The sequence below is a fragment of the Takifugu flavidus genome, chromosome 12, assembly GCF_003711565.1.
Source record: "Takifugu flavidus isolate HTHZ2018 chromosome 12, ASM371156v2, whole genome shotgun sequence".
NCBI lineage: Eukaryota > Metazoa > Chordata > Actinopteri > Tetraodontiformes > Tetraodontidae > Takifugu > Takifugu flavidus.
The window spans coordinates 6,001,034-6,012,581 of NC_079531.1; the positions used below are offsets into that span (position 1 = coordinate 6,001,034).

General features: G+C 43.3%; 1 protein-coding gene across 3 annotated transcripts in view; it reads left to right on the top strand.

Moving 5' to 3' along the window:
* The window catches only part of LOC130535036 (CD166 antigen homolog A-like), a 28,634-nt gene extending 17,352 nt beyond the window's left edge, over positions 1-11,282 (top strand). For 2 of the 3 annotated variants that reach the window (XM_057049828.1, XM_057049830.1), the window contains exons 2-16: positions 1,448-1,554; positions 1,788-2,004; positions 2,084-2,148; positions 2,565-2,652; positions 2,769-2,933; positions 3,860-3,984; positions 4,085-4,217; positions 4,403-4,515; positions 4,601-4,727; positions 5,556-5,677; positions 7,752-7,884; positions 8,457-8,486; positions 8,910-9,018; positions 9,603-9,738; positions 9,818-11,282. In XM_057049828.1, coding sequence (XP_056905808.1) covers positions 1,448-1,554; positions 1,788-2,004; positions 2,084-2,148; positions 2,565-2,652; positions 2,769-2,933; positions 3,860-3,984; positions 4,085-4,217; positions 4,403-4,515; positions 4,601-4,727; positions 5,556-5,677; positions 7,752-7,884; positions 8,457-8,486; positions 8,910-9,018; positions 9,603-9,705 — 1,637 coding nt within the window. In that variant the 3' untranslated portion in view covers positions 9,706-9,738; positions 9,818-11,282. The remainder of the gene's footprint in view (positions 1-1,447; positions 1,555-1,787; positions 2,005-2,083; positions 2,149-2,564; positions 2,653-2,768; positions 2,934-3,859; positions 3,985-4,084; positions 4,218-4,402; positions 4,516-4,600; positions 4,728-5,555; positions 5,678-7,751; positions 7,885-8,456; positions 8,487-8,909; positions 9,019-9,602; positions 9,739-9,817) is intronic. The other variant, XM_057049829.1, reaches the window with a different exon arrangement.
* The last annotated feature ends 266 nt before the right edge of the window (positions 11,283-11,548 follow it).

The window sequence follows — 11,548 nt, forward strand, 5'->3', positions numbered from 1 at the left end:
CTAGTTTTGCTGTCAGCAGATGAAACGTGTTGTTGTTTTTTCTCCGATGCTGTCACCGTTAAGTGTCGCCCAACCTTATTTAAATGTGAGGATTGTTCCTGTGCTGGCGACAGCCTGCCGTGTCCCTGCTGCTCATTTACGGAAGATGTCATTGGGTGGATTACTCCCATAAGCTGTTTTCGCCTCACAGATAGAGCCTTAAAAGCCTCCATCATCATTGCCGATACAGTCCGATACCTTTTTAATGCCGCATGTGTTTCAAATCCACGTTTCTGGGGTCGACAGCTGCAAAAAAAAAGGAAGTTGATTGTGCTATCTCTTAAATGTTGAATTATCCCTTTAAGGTTTGACCCAGTGGCCACAGGGCGACAAAACCATGCCAGGAAGCAACCAGTGCAGAAAATTCAACAGAAGGGAACGTGCGGGACGCATCCTGCTGTTATTAAAGGCTCTGCTGTTTGTCACCGCTTTGCAGGCCCTGCTTCAATTGCAGGCTGAACTCGTTGGTCCAGTCTGGATCACATTCCAGGGCCAATATTTTTCCACAGCAGATTGAAGAGAGTCACAGTTTGAACTTGTTGAGCCAAATATTTGATCATTTTGAGCATCTTTTGCTCATCTTATCAGCTCCTTCAATGGTTTTCATGCGGTAAAAACACGTTGAACAATAGAGTGTGTGGGGGGTGGGGGGTTTAGATTTGTGCACCTCGGAACTTTCCCGCTCATCCCTGTGCAAATATGCCCCAAGGATCCCTGCGGTCACTCTGTTCTAATGTAAACAAGGGTAACCATAGTGAAAGTGTCTGCTTCCACTTAAATGAACCCTCCCGAAAAAACATCTAGGCAGAAGAAAAGCCTTAAATGTCTGATAAATCATGAGGAGGAAATGAGAATAGAGGTACTTCTGCGGTAACTAGAACCAAAATGTGCACAGGAGCCGTATTTACTACACTGAAACGAGCCCGCCGCTCCTCTTGTTCCTTCACTTCCTTGAACCGGTGAGCTGTTTTCGAGTTGTTGCAGCTGTCACATTTCCACACACCCGCTCATGCATATACCTTGACCCGGGTGTCAGGTCTCAAATGTGAATCTGAATACAGAAAAGAAGTAGAGGAACACATCATTGTCTGTCAGACTCCACTTCCCCTAAGGCCCTCTGGCACTAACCGTTCATCTTGGTCCATTGAGATACTTGTGTTCTGCCCTCCCCCTCCAAGCACGCACACACACACACACTCAGGCACTTTGTCTCCATGGCAATGTTTTGCAATGAAATTTAGGCCTTTTTTTCCTTTTTTATTATTTGGGAGCAGCAGAATTAGCAGAACTCTATTAGAAGTGCTGGCATTAACAAACAGAAGAGAAAGACATTGAGGCATGGTAGGAAAATGACGCAAAGCTGCATTCTCCGACCACCAAGTTGAGAAATGTGCCTTTGTCTCTGCAGCCAGCAGTTTGGAGACCATCAACGGCCTTTATGGCGGAACTCTGGTCATTCCCTGCAACACTGGAGCCATTAAAGCGGAAGACATCCTGATCACCAAATGGAAATATGTAAGTCGCAGGAAAGGTCAACAGTTACTAAAACCCCTTTGAAATCCGTCTGACACCCACTTATCTCAGAACCACGCCCCGTCTGAGTGCACGGGCTGCACATTAGAGCATGCATCCGTGCTTCCATGCGACACTGAGGATGTTCAGCAACACTTTGCATGCTTTGATTTGTACTGGAGGCCAGCATCATGTGTGGCAGGCGTTAAATAAATCCACTCTGTTCTGTTTCCAAGGACAAAGGCGACGGGCTTTCAGGAGACCTGCTAGTCAAGCAGAGGGACCAGAACACCTCGATCATCGCCAACGATGAATACAAAGGCCGCGTGAGCATGGCGGCGAACTTCAGTCTGCTGCTGTCCGATGCCAGGCTGACCGATCAGAGGACGTTCACCTGCATGGTGGTGGCTGGAGCGAATATCGTAGAGTACCCCGTCAACATAGTGGTTTATAGTGAGTACAAGCTGCCATGTGGCAAAAGAATTGTCGATTGGAACACAGCCCTCGTTACCTTCTTTGTCATCTTCTGCAGAGACGCCCACAGAACTGAAGATTTCTGACAAGGCAGAGGAACTAGAGATTGGCAAGCCCACCAAGGTGGGTGTTTTTAATGCTAAACGCTGCTACTACCTGCACAATTTTAAGCATCTCTAACATCAAGGGAAAACCCTTGGGTCCCGAGGCAGAGTAGAGACCATGTTACTACTGCAATGAGCGCTTTCAAGTCATTCTCATGAATAAGTTAGAAGGTGCACACACACACACACACACACACACACACACACACACACACATATGTGCGCTACCAATGCAATTAAAACACCCAAAGGATCTAAAGGGGTTTACAGATGCTTTAGCCATTTTGTGGTTGCATAGTGAAACTGCTTAGTCTTCAACTGCTGGAGAGGAAGAAAAGTCAACCATATTCAGATGTTTGGATGTTTAAAGAGTTTAAAGTAAAGATTTAGTCCAAAGATGTGAAACGTGAGTGAGCCTTTGTTTTCGTCCCGCAGCTTGCGACATGTGTTGCAGCAGAAGCAAATCCAGCTGCAAATATCACGTGGCTAAAGAACAACACGCCTCTGGTGGCTGATGGGGATGGTATGTCTATTTTGGTTGAGTTGGTCAGAATTGCCCTGTGATTTTTCTTGTCTGTGGTTTTCAGCATGTTTTTTTTTTTTTTGGTTTGTTTTGTATTGCGTTCATTTCCTCCGTAGGGACTTCCATCCACGCCTCTGTGCTGGTCGACCCCATCACCGGACTGTCAACAACTTCCTCGGTTCTCGAGTATTCTGCCAAGAAAGAAGACACAAACGCAGAGTTCACATGCAGGACCGTGGAGGACGATCTGGTGTCCCAACCAGTGACCTTCACCATCACCTGTGAGTCACCACATCACGTTAACCACCTTTACTGATTTGGCTTAGCTTATGTCAGTCCACACAGTGACGCATAAAATGAATATGGGCCTGCAAAAGGATAGTTTTGGGCATTCAAAAAACCTCATTCCACTCTGGGGGTCAGTGCTATTATAAGATTGATACCACTGCAATTTTAGTTCAATGAGTAAGAAACTCATGGAGCATTTATAGTTTATCTTAGCTTAGCATAAATTAATGGAAACAGCTATCTAGCCAAATAATGGAAGGCAATTAAAAGCTTATTCATCAAGGTGATTGTTATACATGTAATTTAGGCATGTTGAAATGTGAAGCTTTTGTGCATTTTGGTTTATTGTAAAAAAAAAAAAAATCATTCTTACTGTGTGAAATGAGGAATAATAATGTACCAGCGTTTTTGGCCTTGTTGGAAGCTTAAAAAAAATATATTTTTGAACAGAAGCGAAAATGTGGTACTTGATATAATCCAAACGCTAATGTGATACTGGAACAAATGAGGTTTTACGTGGCAAATTGTGAATTTAAAAACCAAGACCTACCTTAACATGATTAACCAAGTGCTACATGTATATTTTTCAAGCATTTAACAAACAACTCCTCGGATTCAGGCAAGTAAAGACTCTGGAGACCGCTACCTGTCTTACTTTTCAGACTATATTAGCAGTTCTTGTTATTCCCAACACTTCCCGTACCTTTGGTGGTGACACAAATGTGTCATTCTCCTGACATTTATACCAAAAAATGTTGAAAAGCGCTGGAAACCTTTCTCAGAGGAAATTTTAGGTGTGATTAAAGGCACTGTTTGACTCCCTGTCTGAGAATATAACTGCCAAGTCCTAGACTGAACTTTAGGACTGTTAATTGTTAGAGCTCGGAGTTTTTCTGATGTTTCTTTGTTTCCTCTGCAGACTCCACTGAGAATGTTGTGCTACAGGTCACCGCTGTGGACCCCCTTGTAGAAGGAGACAACCTGACCCTGAAATGTGTGGCCGATGGTAATCCAGCCCCCACCAGCTTCAACTTTCATCTCAAGGTACTGGCTTCTCAGAAATGCCAAGAAACCTTCCGAATTTCCGTGTCTTTGCATGCACAAGGCAGCCTAAACTGATCTTTTTTTTACAATGTCTCCACAGGGTGAAGTGGTGAAAGTGGAAAATGCAAATACCTACACCATCACCAATGTCACGCGTGACACTAGCGGAGAATACAAATGCTCTCTCGTTGACAACCCGACAATGGAGGCATCCGAGGAGGTGGTGGTGAAATGTAAGAGCGCTGAAATGATTGTCGACACTGACGTTATTTGTGTGTTTTCCGCATTACCTTGTTCGAAGTGTTGTGTCATCTGTATAGTCTAAGTGTAGCTTTGGCTGCCAGATTCTCTGTATGCTAACAAGCAAACTGTTGAGGCCTGTCAGTTGTCTGAAACATCCTTTTGCCCTCGCTTGCAGACCTGGACGTCATTTTAAGCCCCTCTGGAACAGTCGTCAAGAATGCCGGCGAAACTTTGGATCTCGGCCTGCACATCGATTCATCCGAAGCAACAAAGGTCTCGTGGACAAAGGTAAAACCTCTTTATGCAAGAGACGTGTACAGGAGGGAGGATTGGCGTAGCTACTCACACAACTGACGTGCTTTTGTTTGGACAGGATAACTTTAAACTGAACAAGGAGCCCAAATTTACAAAGGTGACTTACTCTGACGCTGGACGCTACGAGTGTGACGTGACCATGGGGCTTCTTAACCAAAAAGCTTCGTTTGAGCTGGTTGTCGAAGGTGAGATTTCCACACAAATTCAGGTTTTTGGGGGGGAATTAAGCAATAAAATCAATTCCAATACTTTATTGATATTGAAAATAGTGGGCAACATGTAACTTAGTGTGTCAGATTTAATTTTTAAAAAGCAGATTTAATTTTTTTAAAAACCCTTTTAATCAATGCAACACTTTAGTGTGCTCCATGTTTGGCATTATTGCTGAAACACAACACGACAGATGCAGGACGTAATGTGAATGAGGATGAGGGTATTAAAAGCTGAGAAGAAGCAGAATTCAGGATAGCAGCAGTAAATGACATGTTCAGTGTCATTGTGGGGAAAAAAACGTGCGCTGTTTTACACATAGTCAACCTCGTCTCGCCCTTGTTCACACGATATGGCACCAGTGCTAATAGGTGGGGGTGCATTCAGGGGTAGTAATCAGGCCCAGGATTTTCAATGGCTGCACAAACAGATAATCAACAAAGGCACAAGATCGGCCTGCTGATCGTTGCTGTAGCTTGTTCCAACATCTGTTCAATTCCCAGCTGTAACTGAAGATTGGCAGTAAAAAAAAGACATCGATGTCTTGTGTTCAATCTGAAGGTGCTGAAGCTGTAATTTTCCTATTGTGGATGTCTTTTTATCATGCAAACTATGCAATTGTGCCCTCTCAGCAAATGACAATATACCATCTGTGGGTGGGGAAACTGCTGCCTGCGCTTTTTGATGCGTCGCCCTGGTCTGAACACTAGGGGGCGCACTTTATAGTGAGATGTCCGACATCAGAGAATAAACCACAAGCATTTCCAATTCAGGTGTCTCTGAAATTTTGCATCCTGTTGCAGGTGCTCCGGTTATCCGACAGCTGTCCAAGCAGCGCGGCGACGACGGTCAGCATAAAGTCTTGGTTTGCGAAGCCGAGGGCTCTCCGAAACCATCCGTGTCCTGGAGCATCAACGGCACCTCGGTACGCACACAAACTCTCTGTGATTGAACAGAAAGGTCACGATTCTCATGTTTGGACACGATCATCTTTCTTAGTCAGACACGTCACATCTGTGAAAACATGTAGTCAGGAAAGCCCTTCACACAGTCACATGAAAGGATACGAAAACAGTTCATTAACTAAACTATGTGAGGGATGCATGCAAAATAGATTCTGTTTTTGGTAGTTTGATCATTTATTTATCTTGTCAGTGTCACACTGGGAGCAGCTTCACTTTTTAAACTTGTGGAAAAAGTAAAGCCGCAAGCTAATCAGTCATACGAGAGGTTCATCCCTCACGTTAAAGGGATGACTTGAGAGCATTTAACATCAATTAGTCATTTAGACTCAAGACTTTTGCGGTCATTATACACAACACAATATCACATCAGGAAAAATATAGTTTTCGGCTCCCCGAGCTACTAACTAATATCTCAAAAGTTCATGAATAAGTAATCACAACATAGAAATAAGCACTTTGAAAAAAAAAGAAAAAGGTGGGATGAATGCAGAGGATGAATTCAGGACTTTTACAGCCCGAGGTAGCAAGCTGCTCCACAGTCTGGGGGTACGGTGACGGGTATCCTCCCCAGATGGTATCAGACTGTGGCGGCGGCTATCTTTTAGCTTCTCTGTCTGGCCAGCGAGAGCTCGGCGTCACTCCTGCAGCTCCTTCGTCCGGTTTTCCACGGTTGCATTTCCCAGGAGCCGACCTCCTGGGTGTCCCCCCTGAGCTGCCCTCTGGCTCAGAATTGTTTACAAAAGCACTTTAAAAGTTAGATTCCCTTTGATTCAGGAGATTTGCAGCTTGCTGTTACCTGGTAACAGGAATGAAACTACAGCAAGGTCTTCTTGACTGTGTTCCATTGCAGTCATACTGTTCAGAGTCTGATGGCGAGTGTTGCTGACAATAAAGCTTATTACATTGTGTAGGCAGGGTGTTTGGAGGCAGAAGATGAATGAAGTCAAACACTGTTTGGTTGAACATTCTTAACATCACCTTTGAATAGTAACTGCACGCCATGTCCCCCCCCCCCCCCCCCCCAAACACATTTAAAATGCTGGGAAATACCTGTTTTTGTCGAAATGACTGCTGGATGTTTTCGAGTGCATCGGTTGAACACAGTAAGTGAGTTCTGTCTGCTGCGGTTGAGTGGTCGAGAAGAGTTTTGAGCTGCTCTTAGAACTCCAGCAGAACTCTCTTTGGGAATATTCAGCACACTACACAATAGGTGTTGAAGTTCAGAAAATTCACCAGGGCCTGCAAAAGCATCTTTACTTGAAACAAACCACTGTTTTTTGCTGGTGGGGAGACGGCTGGTGCTTTGTTTTCGCCTCTCACGCCTGCAGTGGTATTACCAACCCTCTGTTCCCTGCTTTGTTTGCTTGGCGTCTCTCCTCCAGCCATCAGGTATTTCCCACTCGCATACACACTTCTGTTTGTGTGATTAAATGTCTTATTCCAGTCTTTTACACCCACCTGTGATGAACATAATGCTTCTTTGATTGGAGCCTTTTCTCCTTTGTTTTGGCGTTGTACCTGTGTGCACGCTGGTAGCAGAACCACTCTGGGATGCCTTTTGAATTGCATATGAACCTTGCGGGAGAGAGTGTGCAGGAAGGAGGCCCTTTTCCCCCCAGTCAAGCCTCAAAATTACCCTCTAAATGTGAACACATGTGCAATAATTACGCGTCTGCAACGCTGCCAGAGCTCTTTAATGTTTGAGATGCCCAACAAGGTTTTTTTTTCCTTTTTTATCCCACATGACAGTGACAGAGACTCATTACAGGCTCAGTTTAAACAAAATGCTACCTTGGTTTTTATATGCTGAGGATGTGAAACGGGTGTTGGCAGGCTTTCTGTTGGAAATTGTCCAGTGAGTCTCTTGTCCCAGAGGCACACGCCTTAACCTCAGTCTTCCATCGATCCAACATCTCCCCCTAGCGGTATAAAACACACATTTTACATCCCCCTGAATTTTAATTTTTTCTTTTTAATTCAGAAGAGAAATCAGACATGTCCGCTCTTGACGCGCCACTTTGTCTTCTCATGCAGCTGGACGAGAGTCCCTTCATCAACGGAAAGATAACACACAGGATCAAGGTTGTGCCCACTGCAAACCTGACTGTCTCGTGCACTGTGTCCAATGATTTTGGCATGGACACCAGAACTATAAATGTGTCATCCCGTAAGTACAAGGAGGTAGTAGAGTCTTCTCACCTCTGCTCACCTTAAAGCAAGTCAACGATCTGCCTTTTTGTGCGTCCTTTCTCCTCTGCTCATTAACTGTCTGCATGTCAATTTTACGCAGAGCTTCACTCAATTTGACACACTTTGCTGTGGAGAGCAGCGAATGTCATTTACGAATATTTTGCAGCGCTTATAAGCCCTCACGTTACACCGTGAAAGCCTTTTGTTCTGTAAATTCTCTCTAAAAAGGAGCGTTTCTTCTTCGATTGATGACCCCTTCTTTCCCTTTCGACCTGATGCATGCACTTTACACTCTGTACACACCACAAGCGCGCGGCGTCGATCCCATCATTTGCGCTCACTTGCTTCTTCATCCCTGCGTGTTTGCGACAGCATTTCGCCTCTTCCTTTTACCTCCTCCTCCCTCTTTCAGTATGTGTTGGGATGCTGGGTTTAATCTATTCCCTCTTTATCTGCATGCAGTAGTAGAGTAGAAGTAGAGTAGTGATCAAACCTGTGTTTATTTTCTCCTTTTGGTTGGACTTAATTTTATTTTATATCTGATTTCAGTATTTGAGGATGTGAGAGTGGCTAAGCAAGGTAAGTCGTAGCAGTCTTCTTGTTTGTAAGACACGGTGAGGGTGGGGGAGGGAGTAACAACTGTGGGACGGAATCATACCTAATTTAACGAAAGATATAAAGCCTTCTCCACGCCGGGCGGTGGAGGATCAGTGTGTCTGCGTGGATAAAATGAAGGAATTAGAGGAGCAGGGCTACCAGCATCCTGACAGAATGTCAGCATTGTCCATAATCCCACTGGCCGGTGAAGAGTCATGAATTAACAGTACCTGTCATTAACCTTTACTTTAACCATGTGCAGTGCGGATGTGTTCACTCATCAATGCATTTCTTGCACAGAGTAACATTTCTCTTCCTCTATGTGCACGTGCTTTTGCACGGGGGTGTCGGACTGAAACATGTGTGGACGGCTGTCTGACGTTGACTTTTGCCCTTTTGTTGCAGGCCAGACAGACGGTGATCAAACCAGGCTGGTAGTTGGCGTTGTAGTGGGCCTCCTGGTCGCCGCAGTGGTTCTGGGCCTGGCGTACTGGGTCTACATGAAGAAATCCAAGTATGTCACCTTGGAACATCATGCTGGTTCTGATTTATTTTTTAATTGTTTGGTTGTTTTGCTTTCTTACATCAAATGGGACAAGTGTCCAGATATGTTACTGATGATATTTTAGTTTTTAATTGCATCAGGAAAATTTTCTGTTTTGCTGACAGTTTCCCCAAGTTTAATCCTTAATTGGACGGCTGACTAACTTTTTTTTGTTGGATGTGAAGCACAATTAAAGTTTCACATGATAGAAATAATGAAATCATTCATATTCTTCTGGAGAGCTGTATGATGCAGTAGTATTTCAGTAACAACTCAAATATAACATAAATTGGGGGATGTTTGTAATTTGTCATATTTTTCACATCTGATTAAAATTTCACATCCCTATCTGCTGGTTTAGTATTTCTAGTGATACACTGCAATAGTTTTTGTTACTTTCAAATCCATCAGAAAATGATTCATTTCTTTTTCTTTAGATTTATTTTTAACTGGAACTACTACATATGGGTATTCCATAGCTTTTCCTTTTATATTTATATGTTTTTTCAGCAATAAACTGTAAAACAAGAGTTCCAATCGTTCCTTCTGTACAGGCAGGGAAGCTGGAAGACAGGTGAGAAGGAGAACGGCTCATCCGAGGAGGAGAAGAAGCTGGAGGAGAAAGTGGAGGAGAATAGCCAAAAAGCTGAGGTGTAAAGAAAGAGCAAATGTCCTGTGGGAATGTGAAAGGTATGAAAGTTCAACATTTGGATTTGGCGTCTGAACCGAGCGGCCTGTTTTAAAATCACGTCTTTGCGTCTCCTTCCAGTGAGAAAATGGAACTTTTGCACATTTCTCTTCACCTCAGACTTTGGGGATTCAAACAACAACATTTGTACATCGGGATGAAGATTCGGCTTCAGGGAGAATTTTATGGAACCGCATATCCAACCCCCCACCATCCCGTACCCCGTAGCGTTCCCTGTCTGCCCTCCCCCCCACCCCCCCTTCACCCCTCAATTCCTTTTAACAAAAAGTGGCTGTTTGTGATCTACATAACTTGTCTGCACTACTGATACATGTGTAAACTTGTCTACTATTACATGTTTGTTAGGATGAGCTTTGACAACCTGGGAAAATGCAGATTTTTTTTTTTTTTTCTGGACATTTTGTTCATCCGTGAGAAAAACCACTAAAACCAGTTGCCTTTGCTGTTCGGGATGGCTGCTAGGATGCTATTAGATGTGTGGTTGGCTCTCTGGAACTGAGAGGCGACACTGCTTTTGCGTTGTTGTTTATTTTATTTTCCACATCATTGTAGTTAAAAAAGAAAGAAAAAAAATCTGCTTTCAGTGAATTTGTGTTTTCAGTTCATTCAAGCCAGTGAAGAAAAAGAGAAAAAGGTCACTGAAAAGGAAAGTCTGAAAGGGTTAAAGGGTATTTAGGTATACTCGGCGTTGGAGGGCGATATGATTAAATGGTGCAGGAAGTAGCTGACGTGCCACATAGTTCTTTGGTGTTCCATCATTGTTCCTTTAATGTTCTTTGATTGCGTGTAGGTTTTGCAAAGCTCGTTCGTTTCGTATCAACTTGTACATCAATATTACCACTGTAGGATAAAAACAGGTAGATTATTGGGAGAATGTGCAGCTCGACTGATTGTTTGAAATAAAACCACTCTATTGTTTTTGTAGCTAGGCAAATGAGGCTGCAGAGGTGATTCATCCGGGCTGTAAGTGAATGTTACCTGCTGCAGGATGATTGTTTTTCCTGTTTTGTGCAGCTGAGAACGGAAAGGACGCGGAATTAGCCTCCATTGTTTGTCTTCTTTTCAAGATCTACCTGTAAATGCTTCACTTTTTTTGTTTTAAATTCCACGTGCACTAGGCCTCATGTTTTCATGGCAGAAACACGCGCAGCTGCAATAGAGTGCAGGATGTAATTGTGAAGTGTAAGGTTTTATTTGTCTTTGTTTTTCTATTTATATTATTAGCGATGAAATGACCCAAAAGGCAAATTCAGTGCTTATCACATAATTAATATCTGGGAGAAAAAAAAAACAGCTTGCAGAATTCACATGAAAAAGTAATTAAGCTGGTAACTGAGTCGCTGTATACGTTTAGCATGTGATCGTGTCAGACCTCCAAGCTGCTGATTTCCTGCCTGCCTCATCTAAAACATCAAATTGGAAGAACGACCAAAGAAAGTGAACATTGCCATGCAAGTATTGTAAATATCTGATGTTTGTTTTTTTGTACTTTTGTTTAAAATAAACTGTACATTTGGAAAAGTTATGGCCACTGGTTGTTAATGGAGTTGCCGTTGTCCTTTATATTCAAGTGAGGAGAGAGAGTTTCTGTCCTTTAAAATAAGAGATAATCTCTATTGAAATCCAAGATACAAAAACAGGATTTTAATGTGTCTGTTACAGCATAAAAAATGTAATCTTTCAGAATTTGCAGGTCTAATCTGAGATTTGAGCAAGGACTTGCGTGAGCAGCTCAAGAAGGAATGTTTGACCTCCCTGGGAGGATATTTTGGGCCATTGCTGAACAACCCC